The sequence below is a fragment of the Pomacea canaliculata genome, linkage group LG4 (assembly GCF_003073045.1).
Source record: "Pomacea canaliculata isolate SZHN2017 linkage group LG4, ASM307304v1, whole genome shotgun sequence".
Taxonomy (NCBI): Eukaryota; Metazoa; Mollusca; class Gastropoda; order Architaenioglossa; family Ampullariidae; genus Pomacea; species Pomacea canaliculata.
Genome location: NC_037593.1, coordinates 12,267,889 through 12,287,977, shown reverse-complemented (window position 1 = coordinate 12,287,977; position 20,089 = coordinate 12,267,889). Strand labels below are relative to the sequence as shown.

The 20,089-nt window shown below is 40.4% G+C and overlaps 2 protein-coding genes across 2 annotated transcripts in view; one reads left to right on the top strand and one right to left on the bottom strand.

The window, feature by feature from the left end:
* Positions 1 to 20,089, top strand: part of LOC112561869 — a 32,733-nt gene that overhangs the window by 7,515 nt on the left and 5,129 nt on the right. The window contains exons 2-4 of the mRNA XM_025234688.1: positions 17,393 to 17,488; positions 18,329 to 18,520; positions 19,705 to 19,932. Of these exons, the coding sequence (XP_025090473.1) occupies positions 17,416 to 17,488; positions 18,329 to 18,520; positions 19,705 to 19,932 (493 nt within the window). The 5' untranslated portion in view covers positions 17,393 to 17,415. The remainder of the gene's footprint in view (positions 1 to 17,392; positions 17,489 to 18,328; positions 18,521 to 19,704; positions 19,933 to 20,089) is intronic.
* Positions 560 to 9,533, bottom strand: LOC112561870 (tribbles homolog 2-like). The gene is made up of 4 exons (XM_025234689.1): positions 9,382 to 9,533; positions 6,008 to 7,102; positions 4,138 to 4,430; positions 560 to 3,961 (listed from the first exon to the last, which is right to left on the bottom strand). The coding sequence occupies exons 2-4, from the start codon at positions 6,260 to 6,262 to the stop codon at positions 3,490 to 3,492; spliced, it is 1,020 nt and encodes a 339-aa protein (XP_025090474.1). The 5' UTR covers positions 6,263 to 7,102; positions 9,382 to 9,533; the 3' UTR covers positions 560 to 3,489.

Genomic DNA, 20,089 nt, shown 5'->3' with positions numbered 1-20,089 from the left:
TCAGCGGCCTTTGATCAAGGCGTATATGCATCAAGAGTTGATCAGACGTCCTCTACGTAAAAAAATACATTTCAAAATCGGAAGACTGGTCCGCCACTTTTTCAATTTATAGGCACTTCGATGGACTCTTCCAAACAGTAAGCAAAGAACGACGTTCTTACAGCTGTAAGTCACAGTAAATATTCAAATCGTGCCCCGGAGCAGGTCGCCGTTGGTTACAGCCCCTGACTACATGTCGCGAACATGTCGGTGGGCCGGCCTTGACCCGCTCAAGAACTTGCTAAGCTTACCTCAGCTCGCGGTGCTGCGATTGCGAAATGTCCCGGCTGCGTGCCAAACCGACTTCGGCACAGTGCAATAACGGGTTCGAACGACCCGTCACGACTTGCGGAAAGTTCTCGATCATTCACCCTGCCTGGCACACCCCACCCACCCCTTACAAATCCTGGTAGCATATAAAGCAGGGCGGTAACTGATACCACGTGTGTCTGTGTGCATGCATGCACGTGTAAAATAGCAAACACTTACACCTTTACACAATAACCAGCGTACAAGGAACTTCATTTAACAGCATCTTTATTGCTGCCCAGGTTATTAAATAATCATACTCATAATGAAGTCATACGGTAAAAATTAAAAAAAAAAAAAAGCCCAGTATCCTTATGTAACTTCCCTCATGTCCACACTCTAATGGACAAAAGCTAATATCCAAGAACTACAGCAAAATTGCATTGCTGTATATTCCAGATTCAAGTGGTACTTCAGTACGCAGAGAAAAGTTAGGAACCCACTCTAAGCAAACCGACAGACTTTGCAAAGTGAGAAAATATGATCTTGAAAGAAACTGCAGAAGCCTAATAAAAATCTGAATACTGGGCAAATCACACACTCACACACAAATCACACACCCCAACAGGCAAAACAGTTGATGCTCTGTCCAGATTAGCTGCACAACTGGACTGGAAAATGCCTAAATTCTAAGAAAGTTGGAAAGGGGGGGGGGGAGTTAAGGGAAAAAACAATAAACGGGGAGAACCACCTGCTGAAACTAGTTATTGACCTCTGACAAGTTAAACCTAAAGCAGGTAGATTGCACAGATCTACTGTGCACACATGTCAAGCATGTTCAGGAACTCCATGCTTTATGCTAATCACCACTTAACACTGGCAAAAAGCAAATTTATGAAGAGCCACATGCAAAAGACCATACAGAAGTGAGTGGAAATGTGAATGGAGGCTGTCGACCTCATTTTAACAAGAGTAAAAACGTGTAAGTGTGCATGTGTGTGAAGCACTTTGAGCTTGTTTTCGGGGGATATATCACTATACAAATATTCAGTTACTGTGTGCATGCACAAGAATTCTCCACACTGCTTCAAGACTGAAAGGATGTGTCTACATGTACACAAAGCCCACTGCAAGTGGTTGCAGCTAGTGTAGCCCAGTCAAATCAAGTAAATGTTTTCTGCTCAGGTCTGATTAGCTCTTTGCTTCATCTAACTTCTGTCAAGTCTAAATAAAGAAGGCTTAGGGCCAAAATGAATACTACTGAACATAACCCCGGAGGAGCATCTTGTTTCAACACTTAAAGCACAGGTTTGTCTTCCAAAATCTAAAGCATTTAACAATTATTTTTCTTTTAGACCCTTTTTTCCACACAAATTATGATCATAAACAAGTCTAACAGGCACAAAAAACAATTAAACTAAGCTTAACATGTTGAACATGCACACGCACATGGTTATTTCCTTAACATATACTGGCCAGTCAGTGGGCTATAAATATCATTTGAGAAATGTACAGTTCAAACAGCTTATGGCAAGGTTTCTGCATTCACAACATTCACCAGCCAATTAAAAATTATGAGGTGTACATGTTTGTCACACATACTCCTTTTCACTGATGATCCCAGAACAGATGACACCATGAAATACAAGCCTGTCAAAAGACATCAACACCTGGTCAGTTCTAATTTAACACATCAACATGAAACTAGGAATTTAAAGTGTGGACCAAAAGAAAAAAAAGAGATCTTTTTTCCACACATAATGTTAATTTGTCTCAAGTCATTCATCAAACAATGATGCACCAAAGATAGAGCTGTGAGACTATAAGCAGTGTCCCTTGGGTTTCTACTGACAGCAGATTCTTAAAAAAAACAACAAAACCCAACCTACAGAAACTTAAACAAAAAATTTACTAGAAATGGTATAACACTGAATTTTAACCCCCTAGTTCCCCAACACATTTTATCAGAACAGTGTTACTTCCAACCATATCCCATTCAACACCATGATTCTGGTGTTTCTAAAATATGTTTTGATTACCACATGCACAACCTGTGCTTTCCTTCCCTAAGACATACATGCTGATGTTATAACAACCTTTCATTCTTTGCCAAGTGCACTCAGATATACATTCATGTTCTCACTTGCTTCATACATAACCTGTAGTCATTGTTCTGTCAGTAACAAGGTGGAGTAGTAAGCTCACTTAGCCATCTTGTCATTGCCTGTGCTGGACATTTATCCACTCTCACAATGCAAGTTCATCAAGGCCAAATTTATGATGACATTGCAAACTCCACTGTCTGAGAGGTTAATCATGCTGACCCTTCATTATTCCCAATCTTCTCTCATAAAGCTTGCAGTAACAGTTAGTTGAATGTGTTTAACAAACAGTCCATAAGAAAGGTACCTCCATGATATTAAATTGGCTCTTGATTCTAGTACATAAGCCAGACTGTATGTTGCACACATCTGCCCAAACTGTGCTGTCTCTTCAGAACATTTCCAGCAGGAGATCAAATTGTACACAATCTTAAAGGTTCCGACATATTGTCCAGCAGCATCATTAACAACCATTTTACTTTACCCGCAGCAGTTGATGTGTGTAATGCTTGCACTTCTAAGGCAGCCTTCCTGAGCACACATAATCTGGATCCTGCTAAACAACTGTGGCAGCCTGTATGCCAGTCTTTTTTCTTTGTTTGAATTTTTTCAGGGCAACCAACGTGCTGTTCCATGCATCCAGAAAGCATAGCTGCAATGGAATTCAGCAGTGGACAAGAGCCCATACTCACCTCCTAATAGCTAACAATCTCTACTGCTGAATTTAGAATCCATCAAACTGTTAATGCAGTTTGGATTATAAAATGAAAGACCACAACATGCCTTGCTTCTAAATGTGACTGTTCTCAAAATGGTCATTGCACGCCCGCGTCCTCACTGCTTTTGTAGTAAATCACAGTACCATCACCAGAACTATATAACAGGCAGCAACACAGCCTTTACAAATATTCTTAACCATTATTTGCCATTCTTACTTAATGCCTTCTCTTTTATCTGTGACTCTTTTCTGTTATGAAAATCAAGTTCTCAATTAACTGATCTCGTCAATATCCACCCTATTGTCAGTACTGTTAAACCAGCCGCTGATGGTACTGTGATGTTTGCCATCAAAGTGAAGACACAGGCGACTAAGTCAGCCCTAGAAATCGATGGCTGATGGTAGAGGCAACTCCATCTCTGGCACCACCTGGTAGCGATTGCAGCGCTCAGTGTTGGGTTGACTTCGAAGAGATGGGACAGAGCGGAACCAAGGATGAGAGATGATTTCATTTGAGGCAAGTCTCTCTGCAGGATTGCGACGTAGCAAGCAGCGTATCAAGCACTTGGCCTTTGGAGAAACTGAATCAGGAATGTGAAATTGCCCCCGGCGGATCTTGCCAAAGAGGGCCATGGGCTGGGGATCATGGAAGGGGTAGCGACCCACCAACATGGTGTACAGCATCACTCCAAGGCTCCACACATCAGCAAGCTTGCCTGAGTACCCTGCTTCTGAAGAGAACAGGATTTCTGGGCTGACATAAGCTGGGCAGCCATGCTTGTCCTTTAGAACATCATGGTCCTCTTCAGATAATACTACAGCATCTTCCAATCCTTCCAGCTGCAATGTTGTCCTAAAAAATAGAAGGAATTCCAGATAATTTGAAAAAAGTTCCAGCAACATTCATATTTGTTATTTAACAATATTATTAATCTAAAACCTATGTGCATGTACCAACCCACAAGATCAACACAGATCTGATGGAAAAAACGTAAATATAAGTTAACAAAATTTTTATAAAAACACTACCTCTCAGGATCTATGAAGACAAACTTCCGCAGCTTAAGATCACGAAGGATTACGTTGTTATCATGGCAATGACATATAGCATCTACAATCTGTCTGAACAGGTGCTGTGCCTCATCTTCCCTCAGTCGTTTCTTCTGTCTCACATAAGAGTGTAGATCTCCATAGTTCTTGTGAAAGAAGATGTAGGCCCTTGACTCTCCAAGTACAACCTCTGTTGTAGCAGCAATGTTCTTGTGGCAGTCCACTTGCCAATATGGAGACAAGGCTTCTCTGTAGCGGTCGATTGGAAAAACCTGCAGCAGATAGTTAAGTTCTTTAAAGTTACAGGATATCAACCCACTGCAAAAACAGAATATTAGTCTATGTCATACAATATCAGCCTCCTAAGCATTCTGTTTCTTGGGACCAATAGATGTGACAATTTTTCAAAGCTGTATATAGGAACAAAAAGCCATTTAATGGATGACAAAATGAGAACACTAAAAAAGCTAGGAAAAAAATTAATTAGTAGATGCATCCATTTATTCTCTTTTCAGCCAGTATTTAAAGTAATATTTAATGCTACAAAATTTATCACTTGCAAAACCATGTCGTCATCATGGTGAAACACTAATAAAGCAGCATTGCACCAGCATGTTACAATTTGCCAGCTCTTAATTCTTAAGTCATGCTGATTGTAACCCCTGACAAATTTTAACTGCTATGTTAAAGAACATTCCTATCAGACTTATAAAGTATTGAGTAACCCTCTCTATCAACTTCAGAATTGCATTAGCTCATGACTTGAAATTACTGTTCTATTTATTGTTTGATAGGGGCAGTCAGACAGTAGTGTATTTGTTTAGAAAGATTCACACAAGCATATTTCTTCTCTTTAAGCATACATTCTTATCATTTCCATATATCAAAATGGCTTATTTTTTAATATCTTGTAGAAAACCTTCAAATGGTTCCATAACAAAACATACCTAGCAATAGTTAACCATTTACTTCTAGTGCTCTTCTCTACCAAGAAGCTGACATGAATAACAAGCTCCTGCTAAATAATAAAAAATCAGCCTGTAGGCCTATTATTTTACATATAGATTATATCCTATGGTGAGTCGTTTAGCCAACAATACTAATACTCTTTGTAACAGGCCTATAGCACCAAAGTAGACACCAAGCTGTTATTTATATGCCTAAATACATTAATAACCTCTTTTAGCCAAGTACACATACATCACCAGCTGAAATCACCAAGACTAGTAAAAGCTGGTCTATGAGACTGGGAGGTGAATTTGGGCAAGAGATACACAGACAAGGAAGTCTGATGTCATCTAACTCATAGGCTATTAATAGCAGCTTCACGTCCACACTATTTCACTTTCGATTCAGAAAATGCTGTTGGTATAATCATGGGATCATGAGAATGATAATTAAACAATGTTCACAATCAACAGCCAATCAGCATGTAAACAGTGTAGCAAATATAAACAATGTGCTTATATAAAAAAAGCTTACATAAAGCTCAACACAGAAAACTCCTTAACATTTTGCCTCATTTTAAAAGATATAATGCACATTTATACACTACTTACTTTATAAATGTAAATTTAAACTCTTATTTTTAATATCTTATTATAAATCTACATAAGAAAATTCATTTTCTAATGCTGATGAAATCTTTTCTCTCTCATTCTCTTTTTTTACATACAATTATTAAGCATTCTCAACTATTTAGCATAATAAATTTTAAACAATTTGATCCTAACTCACGTGAAATCATAAAATTGTTAACATCATGAAACAAAAGCTTTTACCTAAAAGCATAATAGCTTTTTATTGTAAGCAAAATTTTAAGTATGACAGGTAACAAATAAGAACAAACCTTGCATGTAAATTCTTCTTGTGTTGTAGTATCTACTGAAAGGTATATATCCTTTTTTTCTGTCTGCCCAAAAAGAACATATTTTCCAAGTTTCAAAATGTCTTCTTTTTCTGGGGTTGAGCTCAGAAAAGATGGTTGAGAATTGGTATGGACATCTGGTGTCAAACTTCCTATGATGGCATCAGATTCTGGAATAAGTTTCTTTTTCGGCCCATGACTTATGCACAGTCTGGGCCTACTTCCTATCAAACTCATTAAAGCTGTCAAAGACAGTGAGTGAGAAATTCTATCACAGACCAGGTGAGATGATGAAGTACAGGTAAACCCTTTGTTGGCAGCACCACTTCTTTGTTCTTTGTCTGAGCAAGTTACCGCGCCGATCAGAGAAGAATAATCGCACTTCACAAACACATCAACTGTCACTGGGACAAGGGGGAAGTGGAATGCGTAAATCAGCCATTATTGCACAAATATACAAAATTTGTCTACGTAGATCTGATATTGCACGATTGTCAACCAACCTTTACACAAGATCTAGCACAGTCGATCTTGCCTCATGATGAATCACCTTTGTACCGAGAACTATCCTACTTCAACTCAGCTGATGGAATGACGCAGATTCGATCCACGACTGTGTTCGACTTTCAAAGAGTTTCAAGGTTGAAATTTGCGATGGCATATGATCATGTAGACTGATCATGTAAACTGTTGGTCCCCCTTTCCCAGGTTTAAGCAAGACAGGCTGCTAAGTCGAAATTTCATCAAGTGATGAAACTCAACTTCTGACTTGTGCCAAACGGTCCAACAGCCGGCCTCAATGGTAGGTCACCTGAATTCCGTATCAGTTAGGCAATGATCCTAGATGAAAATCTTACTGCTATTGTTGCGAGATGTTATCCAACGTCGAGATGCAGCAAACCTGTTCACTTCTGAACCTGGGAAGGGCTAAAACGAAAGCCCTTCTAAGTTACTGCTTCCCGCAACACGAACTAGCAGACGCCATTGTGTGGTGATTTCGTGTAAGTGCGCTTTTCCAGCCGCGTCACAAAACTTGCTGTACACCTCCGCACGTGGGTACAGAAGACATTTGACAATCTGAAATACAATTCTTTATCAGTAAAATATCTTTAAATTAAATGAAAACGTAACAAATTAACGGTTCTTGTTTAAATTTTGCTTCGTAAATCATCAACTTTGCATGATATAAATGCCATAAAATGGATCTATATTTCCTTGCGTGAGTGTAAAATTCCCGAGGTGGTAGCTTCTGATTGGTTTGTTTAATCATGTTGCATTGACGTCATGACCTCAACCGTATATGGACACGTAACCTTCGTTCAATTTATCGGTACATGCAGTTGAAGTGACGTAGAAAATTCCACAGACTTCTGTCAAAGGCACATATTCTTGCAAGATAAATGCAATATATATATATGTTCATGCATCTGAGTCGACACTTCTTCCCTGAAGGTTTTGGAAACTTTTAAAATTCGGACTGTCATTTGCATACGATGACCGATTTCTTTATACACTTTAAGCACTCAGCACATGCATTATTAACGCCATTTCTAAAAGTTTACTGCAGATTTTGGACATTATGCTCATCCAGTTATATACCCCTATTAAATACGGGCTTCTTTTCAATTTTTGTGCACTATTTTAATTTTGCTTTGTGAGTTTTTAATGACAGCTTTACAGGTTTTGTGGTTTTGCCCCGCATGTACCATGAACATATATATAGGTATTAGTTCGTGCATGTACGATGGTCTTGATGGACAAGGAAATATAGAAAAGTTTATAGCAGCCTGCTCGATCTGTTTTGCTTTTTCTTGTAACACATCGATGTATACTTTACAAATTAGTCAATTATTAGTGCCTTAATTAATTCCCATCTGTGTTTTGTTCATTTTCATGCAGTGTATATTAATTATACTCCTTTCTGACATGCTTTATCATTAGAATGTTTTATAGTTAGAATGTCGATCATTGTCTTCTCACATGTACAGAAGATGCAATCAATCAAGTGCATACACACAAATCCACATACCTATTTTTGCCTCCAGTTTATATGTAAGAAATGTGTGTTAATAATTCTTAGTTGATAGGTTTAGAAATTTCTATATTTGTTTCCGTTGTTGAAGACAGCTTAGCCAACGCACCTATATACATTGCAAGAAAATTGTGTATTTATTCTTTGTTTTCTTTTCGAGCTCCTGCCCCAAGTATATCTATGAACTTTTCTTCCCCTACATCCTAGCCAGATTACTCCCTTCTTTGTCTGATGAATTTCTCTATCCCTGTCAACAGAAAAGCCACATAAACCATGGTCACTGGAGTTTTAGTTACTGTACTGCAAAACAGTGGGATTCTCTTCCCTTCCATATCCACCATCTATACCCACCATCAAATCCTTTTAACATGCACTTAAACCATAACTGTTCCATTAGCATATTACTCCTTACACCAATCAAAATAGCTGTCAATAGTTGTGATTATAACAAACTGATTGGACCGCGTGCTCCACCTCTTCTGCAGATTTATGACACTCTCCATCCTTACTGTTTGTACCCTGATTCTTCTTTGTGTCTTCTATGTTTGTCATTTATTTCAAGTCTTTGTAGTTGTTTCTCATCACCTTTGTATTCTGTCCCTGTCTCCTACTGAGAGCATTCTCCTTTGTGATCATGATACTGTGTGCTATATTATATTAATCAAATACATATTGTGTATGGGAAAAATCATTTCAAAATGTATACGTATGTATTTATATTGCTAGTATTAGCACTATCTGGAATTGCCCTTGTGAATTTATAAAGTTGCATTGTACACATTTATTATTAATCAGGAAATTGGGCATGATTAGTGATCATTCCACTTTCTATTAGCTTGATCCTCTCCCTCAAAAAATCAATCCTTTAATTTACAGACAATGACTTTAAAGAATCCAACTGGATCTTTGATGAATAGCTACATGTGAAATATATATATAGAGAGAAATGTGTATTGGTATAGCTGTACTTTAGCATATACAACTTGAGCTATACTGCTTTTCAGTGATGTTTTAATAGTCTGTTTACTTGCAAATGTATGCACATGTAAAGTACATGACATGTAGTTTTGGTGGGGATCAGTCAAAGAAGCTAATTGTCATTAGGTTGCCCAAACCTGATTCAGTTTAGGGTACACATCATTTTTGAATGTTGGCATGTAGAGCTTTTTTTTTTTTTTAACATCAGACAAAGCTGTTAAAGTTTATTCATCCTTATCTCTCATGGAATTTTTAAGTAACGTGCAAAGTTGATCAGTTGTACATTAACTGACTGCATGTCGTGCTGGTGATGCAAGAGCTTGAAAATCAAGAAATTACGAGTAACCTGGATCCTGTCGCAGGTCACGTCCCACTGTCTGGTGCAAGAGCTGAGAAATGGGTCGTGCGCTCTACGGCCGTTACATCAGCTTTTGGCTGATGCTAGGGCGCTACCGTGTTATTTTTCTCAGGAATTGTTACTCCGCACTAACCGCCTGTTGAGCTGTCGTCTGCTTTCTCGAACGGTGTCAACATCGGGGACGCGGTGCGTTCGTAAATTTGATTGGCTGTTGAGTTTCTTTTTCCGGCGGTTGTTGACGAAAGAAAATTTGTGTAGCAGCATGTGATCCGTGGCATAGACAGAGCTTGCGATTGGTCCGCGATAACAAAAGGTCTAAAAATAGCTGTGCGGTTACCCGAGTGTGTGTGGAACTAGCGTGTTTGGACAAGACGGAAGTGGGTTTTCTGCAGGAATTTCCGTTGTTTTATTTGAGTTTATATACTTTCTCGTCTCACATATCTCGCCAGCACTTCTTTGTCTCTCCCACGTACGCAGAAACACCTGGGCTGGTGCTGCATGAGCGAATTGAAATACGAACTTGAGCTTAAGCTCTGACAACTTAAAGTAGAAATTAAAATCGTGCAAAAGTTCAAAATTTATTGCTTAGCTGTAAAGCTGCCACGCCACCCTCACTGACACTTAAACAGTTTGAGGTTCACTTAAAGTTTAAAGACCTTGAGTTTAAAGAAGATTTGAACCGCGACGATTTAGGTCACGACAACCGTGTACATGTATATGACCAGTCTTAGGAATAAAAAATGAAACGTATGCTACCGCCATTGTACATGGCCATGGTACACTATATATTCACATATCTTTCTAGTGATATATCTCTTATGTCACCTTCAAAGCGGTGCAACGTAATTCATGGGTTAGACAGGAATGGTGTTGGGTATCGGTAGTTGGGGAGCTAGATATTCGTCACAACTATTTATTGATAATATTAATTAATGATGTCGATGATGATAGGGTATGTAATGATAAGTCTGTAATTATTTCACTTGTCTCTTTTAAAATGCTGTCCATCAGTTTGAACAAACTCGTTGCCAGATGTAAACAAATCAAGACGATAACATTTAATGTAAACATTTATTCTGGCTCTTTTGAATGTCTCCATGCGCAGTTCCCCAGCTGGTGTCACCGACTTTCTTGTTCTTGCGTCAGCCAGCCAGCCAGGTGTGACACTTTATATCTAGTATGCCGAGACCTGCACTAGATATACTCCACCTACACACTATTATTGGCCCCGTGTTGTGTCTTGGCGCACAATCGGTGAAGCAGATTAAAAGTGTACAATATTTACCAACAGAGAAATTGAACTTGTTAATTACATATATTCGCCCACATATACTGCCGGCATGTGCATGAGAGATATTTATAACTGTCATGCGATAAATAATAGCTGAACAAAGTCACATCCTGTATCCGGTTAAACCACCCTTCTTTCCCCTTCGCGCTTCCCCTTTCAAAGCTAGTAGCTTTGTAGTTTTCGGAACACGGTTGCCGCAGTATTCTAACACGTAACTGGCGTTTTCATCTGTAGTGTGCGTTGAGTGCGTGTAAGCAAGCGAGTGGCCAGAGGAGAGAGCCAAAGGATGCCGGGAAGCCAACTGTTGTTGCATCGTGCGCGAGGATTACTTTCGATCAATCATATGATCGGGTGAATCATTTCTGGAGGAACGCACTGCATTGTCGTGCGACATTCCTACAGAGTCCAGTCCCGCTCACTCGACTGACCGATCAAGTAGTGTAACGTCTCTAAACTCAGACATGTCTCTCTCTTCCTCCTTCGCTCTTCTTCTCTCTCACAGTCAGACGATCGATCGTGACAACAACTTGTTTACACCAAAAACTAAGAGTTCATTGACCCCCCGATGCTCCCCTGGCCCGTCATTTCATCAGCATGGTGGAGCTGTGGGTGACCCGTCTGACGCACGTGCTTGACCTTGGCACACGATGCAGGTCGGCACGTACTCCCGCTGACCTCGCTGACCTCATGCGAGTGACGCAGCCGTGGGTGGCAGTGGCTGGCGCCATGGGGAAGTACGTGTGTTCCTGCTGGTCTCAGAGTGACCGTGCATGTCCTGACCGGCCCAAACCATCGACTGGTCGGCTGCTGGTCCAAACTGACGAACAGCACTGGCGCTCTCACATATCTCAAACAGACTTTGGAGTTTAATAAAGCAGGGGTGGGCGGGCTTGTCTCAATATTCTAAGCTATGCGGCGGGCCAGTAAAATAGAAAAAAGGCCAGGTAAGTACACAACAAACCTACTGATAATGGAGTGGACAACAAATGAGTATATAATAGCGTTCACTTGCCAATTTTATTGTGTAAAGTGAAGCTGTTTGAATTCGCTCACAATAAAACTTTAAAGCCAGCCCTTCCTTTGAAGGCAGCCGTCATCGATGGTCTCTAATCATCAGACATGTCATCCGTGTTGTTATCTTTGTGCTTTTTGTTAGAATGTTACGGACTGTCTATTTCTAACGATGTTCTACTAGATCAAATAAAATTTTAACCCAATTAAGCTAGGGTGAATAAAAATATATAAAACATGTGGACTTCATTTTGGCAGACGGGCCGATTCAAAGACTTCCGCGGGTCGTAGTTTGCCCACCCCTGGTTTAGAAGATGGCATTTTTATTGAGCTATCGATATGGTTCCAGGTGATTGCTTGAACGATTGCATGCAAATGTTTGTTGCTATCTTCCGAGGTCTGGGCCTAGAAGTTTCCACTACGCCTCATACCCATATGTACCTCTGAAGTAAGAAAACAGACTCTATGGGTTATTCGGAGTCACCCCATTGGGCTATGTACTTATAACATTTTTATTAAAATCATCTGCAAAGTTAAATTAATTTTCGAATTTACTTTACTCCTCATTTTTGGACCCTAGTGAACTATAATTGGAAATCTCATTTCTTCTATTAGAACCTCTTATATAAGCGCAGCTGGGGGAAAAGTGCAGCAATATCAAGAATCTGCCAGAGAAAGCGGGTGGATTTCCGGAACAAGCTTACGTCAGCGCAGCTGTCTTTTCACAACGACGAGCAGCACTGTCAGGGTAGCGATTGTTCATGGTGCCAACACCATTATGTTACAGACCGAGGCAGTTCTACACACATCTTCTGATCAACCATAGCTACATATTGAGCATACAAGGCTGGAAAGTAGACCAGAGAGATTGCGCTCCAACTGTATGGTATTGTGTGGGATTGAAAAGTGCTGGAATCCAAATAAAGCCATTTCCTCTCTAGCAAAAGCCTACTCGTATTACATTTGAGTTCTCTCCCGCTATCTCCCCCATTAAGGCAGCTAACCGTGTACGAGGTGAAAGCCTGAGCCACGAACTTGTATTTTCATGCAGAATCCGTGACTAGAAACCTGCTGCGTTGTGCGCTGTAAAACCACGGGGCAGCCTGGTAGAAGAACTCGATCTTTTGTCATCACTGTACTGAGAATCTGAAGGCCTGAGACACATCTGCTTCTCTCTGGTTGTGACACCTGTTCACGAGACTGACATTCTCGAGTTTCCTTGCCCATCATTCTTCTTTCCCACCATTGTGCAAAATCATCACAAGGTAGAAGCACTTTCCTGTGCTGTGCATCGCACCCTTTTCCTCCTGTATGCATTATGCAGTATTCATTTCATACACGTGATGTAATCTTTTTCCACTTCAATGTACATGTATACAAAGCTCGACCGACAATACGTGGGTCCGTGGTCCAATTTTCTCTATTACCATGTATGAAGTTCCTATCATGCTTCATAATCATGTATCTGTATATGAGAAAAACGATCGGTGTTGTCAACCGTAACACTCGGGCTAAAATTGTAACTATAAGGATCCATCAAACACAAGAATGCAAGGCTTTTTGACTAATCGTCTGTCATGCAAGGAAAACGAAAACAGATCGTCACGAGACCAGTTTCCTGTCGTGAGGGTATTCACAAACCACCATGCGGCAGGTGAGGCTATATTTGCTCCATGCAGGCAGCGTACACAAGCTGTTTTAGAAATTATATACACAGTTCGTGCCCTCGGTGGTCACGCTCTCCGCTCGTCCTTGCGCAGTATGCATGCTACAGTGTGTTTTACCCATCATCTCACCCATGTGACCTCAGCGATGATACTGCGCACCCGCATCACGATTGGCTCGGGAATGGTCTGACGTCATATTTGATCGACATTGCTGTGACCTAGTTTCGGTTTCTGACACGTGACCGGGGTCTGTAGTTTTCCAGGATGCAGACGAAATGAGGTTGTAGCTGTGATAGGGGCGAATCACGAAGTGCAAGAACTAAACAGAAGAACTCTTTCTTAGAACAGCAAACACGCATTTAGTGTTTATGTGTGCGTGCGTGTGTATGCATTATATTTGATAATAAAAATGTAGAGCCACTTCGATCACTAGGCAACTCGATCACTCTCCTAGTCACTGCAAAGAAAGAAAGTTTTCTGCCGTGTCACTTCTAGTCATGTTATATCGGGATGTAGGAAAAAAATGGGTTTGGGGATTAATGGATCCTGTCTACTGCATGGTTAGAACCCAGGAGTTCTCTTTCGTGAAGCATTTCACCCTTCGATAGCCATCATTGTTTAGTCACGGTCACGTGTCACGTTTGTGAATGGCACGAGACACCTGTGAGGTCTGCAGGCATTCCCAGACAGCTAAATTTAAAATGGCTACACCCCACCGTAGTTGTGCTTCAAGATTTTTTTTAAAACAACTACTATCACTGCCTAATTTGAAATTTACAAAATGCTGGCTGAAAGTCCTTCATTTGCCCACATCCTGCATTATAACGGTAAACATGGCGAGGAGGCTTGGAAGTGACGTAGACCAAGGAAAAATAATCGATACTAATGTCATGTTTCAAACTCAACTCACTTATCTCCCTTTAACTAGTTTAGTGACGCTTTTTTCTTTAAGTGACTAACTTCCAGTTGTTAAAATTTGTTAAAAAAAAAAAAAGACACTGGTAAAGATTGAGAGTCACTTGCCCTTTCTCCCTTTTCTGTGATGTTTCTTCAGGAAGAAAGAAAAGTATTAATAATAAAAAGACAGAAAGAGAAGGAAAGAGAACCACATTCTAAAAAAAAAATGTTTAGAACACCAAAGCAGCTGAGGCTTACTATGAATAAATAACGCCTTTAACAATTAAAAGAGCTTCTGTTGTCAATTTTCTTGCTATGGCACTTGTGATCACTGTTCGTTCTTTAGAATCTGTAATCAATGTAATCAAGAAAACCCATAATCAATGCTCTTAATAAAACATCTGCAATCAGTGCTCATTTACAGAGTCTCTAATCATTGTTGTTGCTACATTACCGTACCAGTGCTCTTGTTATAATGTCTGTAAAGCAATGTTCTTGATATAGTGCTGTTGTATAAATTTACCCACAAACTTTAGATATTTCAATGTCATTTTGACTTAACATATTTCAGAATCGAGATGTTATTTTTGTCCATGATGTCAGCACTAAACATTTACCTGTGTGAACTGAGAAGAAGCTTGTGGGTGTGATGGAGACTGGGTCTCATTTGAGCAAGCTTATATATGTATATCGATGAAAAAGGAAAATGACATTATGATACAGGATATGGGTGTCCGGATGATGACCTATATTTTCTAGAGATGTGAAGTCAAAGTGTTTAAACGAACGACGCTAGAATGTATGACACGAACAATATAAACTGTTCTTTTCACATCTTTGTATGCTTCATTAGTAATTATGACAAGGTACAGAAACTATTTTGGTAAAGATTTGCACAGTAAAATTTTTACTTCTTAATACATATATATACATAAATGCAAAACTTACTGCCAACCAAATTAACAAGCGTACCAAACATTATTAAGTGCGTCCTTAACGTGAATAGATTTGAAGCAAATTAAGTCCCTCTTTTATTTAGTAAAATAGTAAAGAATAAAAGAATGAATAACCTGTAACCTTTATCATATCAAGATTAACTGCACCCAGAAATCGCAAGTGAGCTGTAACAAGGATGACATGTGATTGCGGAGGTTATCGGTCGACAGACAATCACCTCAATCAAATGACATGACTGTGTATCGCAAAAATTGCTTCATTGTTGGACTCATTCAGATATAAGTATGCCCCATCAGCAATACTGAGGCAATCTTGGAAAGCAAAGATGATGGGAATCTGGACTGACTTTGTTTGGTGTTCTTCATATATGACAAAACCTATGAATGGACTTCTTAATCCATGCTATTCTAAGCAGGTAAAGATGTGCCTACCTGTATGTCTTCCTTTTCTGTTCCTTCGACATATGCTGCTTTCCTCGTCAGTTATATCAAGATTTGACATATATTAACAATATTCGTCCTCTTTTATGACTGTAAGATAGTCATCTGAAAAGTTATTTTTTAATATAAAAGTACCTTGAATAATGAAATGGACTGCTTTACTGACTGGTATTGTGCACAAACTGATTTTACCTTGGGAATCAGTTCACTGCCTCACTCTGTGGCCAGAAACTATTACACATAAAAATATTCTTTGTATGTCCAAGGTACTTGAAAAATGTAATTTGGGACAGTGATGCCCTCTGTATACAACTGCTTGTTGGCAAGGAAGAGGCCAACATCATCAAACATCTGCCACTGGCGAAGACAGAGTGTGTGTGTGTGTGGTATGCAATATCGTGTCCTAATTTAAAAAAAAATCATCGACACGTCGATTTCGATCGATGCAGGAGGCAGAGAAGCGTGTCATTTACAGCTGTTCTGTTTGTTTTTTATTTGTTTGGTTGTTTTGTTTTTGCATTTTTAACCGCTCAACTAGTACTCGTTACCAATCTGTGATTGGCTAGTCTGTTGGTAGCCGCTCTGTGATTGGCTAGTCGTTCCGCTGCTTTTACAGTTTGAGCGCGCAGTTGCATTGGCGTTGGCGGGTCTCGATCACACTTGGGCCCCGGCAACACGCCTCCCGCAGGTGTGGCACATCTCTCCCAGAGACATCAACGGACACTGCTGATAGTATACAATATATACTTCGCGCAGGAAGTTGTTGACGTGAGTCTGTGCAGGCACTCTTCAAAGAAATAATAAAAATAATTCTGCTGGAGAAGATGTCATTTGGAAATAATGGTCCTTTAAAATAGTGCGTGTTTTCACCTGAAGTTTCCTACTTTCAATCACTATTCTTCAAAAGGGAAGCATACAAGAAATCAATCCCAAAATACGGAAACTTCAAATTGGACCGGGTACCTCCAAGAGATAGTAAGTATCGTAAGCTACCTTTAAACAATTCAAGACATTTTCATATATTTTGTAATCCAGAAGGCAATGCTTAATGTGTCAGGTTCATGGGTTGGTTGCATGCGAAGTTTTAAGTAGGACTTGGTATTAACCCCAAGTTTTTCGGTTAAACTTCCAAAAACCTCCGTTAACTTATGTGGATGTAAGGTCTTTAAAACGAGCCTTCAGTCGCCCGTTCTTAAGTGACAAGTCGACTATTCAGACCACAATAAACGATGCAGATTGCATATGAAACCAGTCCCAGTCGGTCACCTTGTGGTGGGATTGCACGGACGTCCGCATTTCCTATCCATGAGTGAAAGCTTCAGAAGATAAACAGGACCCTCGGACATTTTCATGTATGTTCGACAAGATGTTGGCCTGATTTGTGCTCACCATTTCACATCATCATCATCAGACTCCATCTAAATGTAAGACTGAAAGAATAATGATAGAGGGACATCATAAAATCGTTTTTGTTATCCTTATTATCATAAACAAAAATAGCGTCATCAGCAACAGCGCAACACCATCTACTTTTCTTTTCTTTTTTTTTCTTTTTTTTTACTTTCAACTGGTGCACATACTGGTTATTTCAAAACATGTTCACTTGTACAATTCTGATCCAATGCTTCAAATGTTGATATTTTAACGCGGTGTAGGCTCGACAATCCCGACATGATGAATTTTCAGCCCCAACCCCCAAGACCGTTCCTGGTTGACCCTTGGTGTTCTATTCTCAGGTGGCAGCACGTACACGGGGGCCATGCGGCGCGGCGCGACAAGAACAATGGTCGCCGTCAGCAGGGCCGTGTGGATGGCGTTTGTCGTGACGATAGGTGAGTGAACACCTGGCTTTATGTTTTGATGCGGCTTTCTCCCTTTCTCAGCCTGAAAGGACCGTTGCGATCCCATAAAGAGATTATCCCCCCCACCCAAACTCCTGTGGTGCCACGTAAGCAGCGACACGTGATCCGAAGTCGTCCAGCTGTGTCCATTATCAGGAATCTCGGCTATGGACCCAAAGTCATCTACTTATCGCTGCCTTCAGTTTTACGCCTAGAGAAATGAGTAGTCGTTATGAAGCAAGGGTAAGTCGTTGCTTCGGTACAATAAATGAGTAAATCAAAGGCAAACGTCTTGACTTCATAGCCGCAAAGCCGTTTCCAGAATCCGCGCATGTTGTTAATACCATAGGGATGTAGCTATAAAGCAGTGGCAACGACACCCTAAATATAAACCAAAATCCATGGGTTCTGAAGACTCCTTCATAAATACGGAGACAGTAAGTTTGCCCTTGATCTTCTTATATTTTCCCCCTGGGATAACGGATCATTCTTATTTCATGTCCAAGGCCCTGCTTGGTTTTCAGTCCCTGTGGACAATTTGGCAGCCTGATGGCACTAGACACCAATACATTCTCAAACACGCTGTTAATCTGGTGTCTGAATCAGTGATTATTATGAATCGCGATTAATTCCCTCATAGGTGGATGGCGTAAAAACACCAGCTTTCCCAGTGCCCTCCGGAGACGGTTGGGCGACCATCTGATACGAAGCAACTGAGTGAAAGAAGTAAAAACTGCGCTAAAGTCTCGAACTATTAAACTGATTTTCTGCTTGTCCTCTCTGTCTGGGCGTGTTCTTTAATGTCTCGTCTCTCTGTTTTTTAACTATCAGGATTGGCAGCTGGGCAAGATTGTTTGACGGATGACGCATGCGTCCATTCCACGTCTAATCAGACTGTTGGAAACGTCGCGTACTGCTGCAGTGACATCACGAGATCGCCAAGCGTGACTCAACAAGGGGCCTGTGAGTGTCTGACGCCTGCAGAAGAAACAAAGAAGTGGGCCGACGAAACGATGGAGAAAGGTGATGACCGCTCAATCACACACTGCGAGGATGATAAGCAGTGCATGGTCGCTCTACATCCGTCCTTTACACGTAGCAGAAATACTCATTGATAAACATTCGCGAAAGATCCTTGCTGGATTGCCCCAACTGTCACATTCAACAACTTTACGATGACATGCTCAACGATGTCTTTCCTTGCCCAGAATGTCAATTTTAACCTACTCTCGACAGATTCTCCCTCCCCAACCAAGCCCCCGGAGCATTCTCGGGTGGTTTCCGCACTTTTACATGCTGTTCACAAACCTGTTTATATGTAATTACAAATCCAGAAAAATGATTTATAATAATTTTAAAGATCAGTTTTTAAACTACACAGTGTTTAAATGTGTAGATCTAATAATTTACTTCTAGTAAATTCACACGGAATGGTTGGTCAGCAAAACGAATGCAGCCTGTTCTGGATGTGATGCTGAGCGATATTAAATTAAATTAAAAGTCAGAGGATAGACAAACTGGAAAAATGCAGGTAGTGCCTGGTCAACAACAAATGGTCACATTACAAACGATACAAAGAACTTTCTAAGGACATTAGGATCACACAATCGTTGCATATTATTGAGACAGAACTATCTCAGTTGAATTTTATTCACATGTAAGCTGTCTTTTTGTACGTTTATTCTGTAAATGAACAATAAATATGTACAGCAACACGTGTAATTTTTAGTAGGTCTTTAAATCTAAAGTTAGCCTTAAAATTGGATATTTAAGTATCAGCACCTGGCCTGGTTAGTTAAATTTTATTCCACATTCCAATCACTTATTGCACCATTCGTGTGATGCAAAGCTTTCCTGATGGTAAACCTGCGCTGCACACAAGTACACAAACCTATACACATACTCGAATTTCACTTCAAAAACAAACTGCTGTATTTGTATCTATTTTTATCGCCTGTAATAATATTATTTTACATTATCTTGAATCACTGTGGCAAAGTGGGGTTAAGGACATTTTGCATACAACCTGTATTACTTTGTTTTCGGACAGCATTATTTTTGTTGTGGATTGTGTAACTTTGTTTATGGGCCGCATTTTTCCACTTCCAGGCTATATTACTTTGCTTATGGTCTGCATTAACTGTTTTGTTCACTCGCCTGACGGAGAGAAAGAGCGTTAAGTCACACTCCAACTGTCATGTTCACAGGTCGCATGTGTTTGTTTGGCAACGACTCTTGTCACGGTGTGCCACTCAGTCTGATGATTAACTCCCAGCCCCTGGTGTACTGCTGCCCCAACGCCCGCTACTGCGTAGTTACCGTCATCAACACCACGGCCCCTGACTACGTGGGTTGTCGATGTATGAACCACCCATCTCCGACCTCACCTCCAGGCGCTTACGTCGTCCCACCGTCCGGAGAGTACAACTCTTCAGGTGGGTTGGACCAAAGTTTTCAGTTTGATTTTCTGGTATGCTTCTGGCATGATTCGGATACCTCGCTAGGCATGACACCAAAGGACAGTCCTCCAGGGACGAAGACTACGAGGTAAACAGAAAAAAGCCAGCGGCTGACTATACTGAAGGAATGGAC

Bases quoted from the DNA above. Each gene is read 5' to 3' on its own strand.
- LOC112561870 (XM_025234689.1), bottom strand. From the start codon at position 6,262: ATGAGTTTGATAGGAAGTAGGCCCAGACTGTGCATAAGTCATGGGCCG. The intron at 4,431-6,007 runs GTTTGTTCTTAT...TATCTGCTGCAG, and splicing joins AAGAAGAATTTACATGCAAG to GTTTTTCCAATCGACCGCTA. The intron at 3,962-4,137 runs GTAGTGTTTTTA...TCTATTTTTTAG, and splicing joins GTCTTCATAGATCCTGAGAG to GACAACATTGCAGCTGGAAG.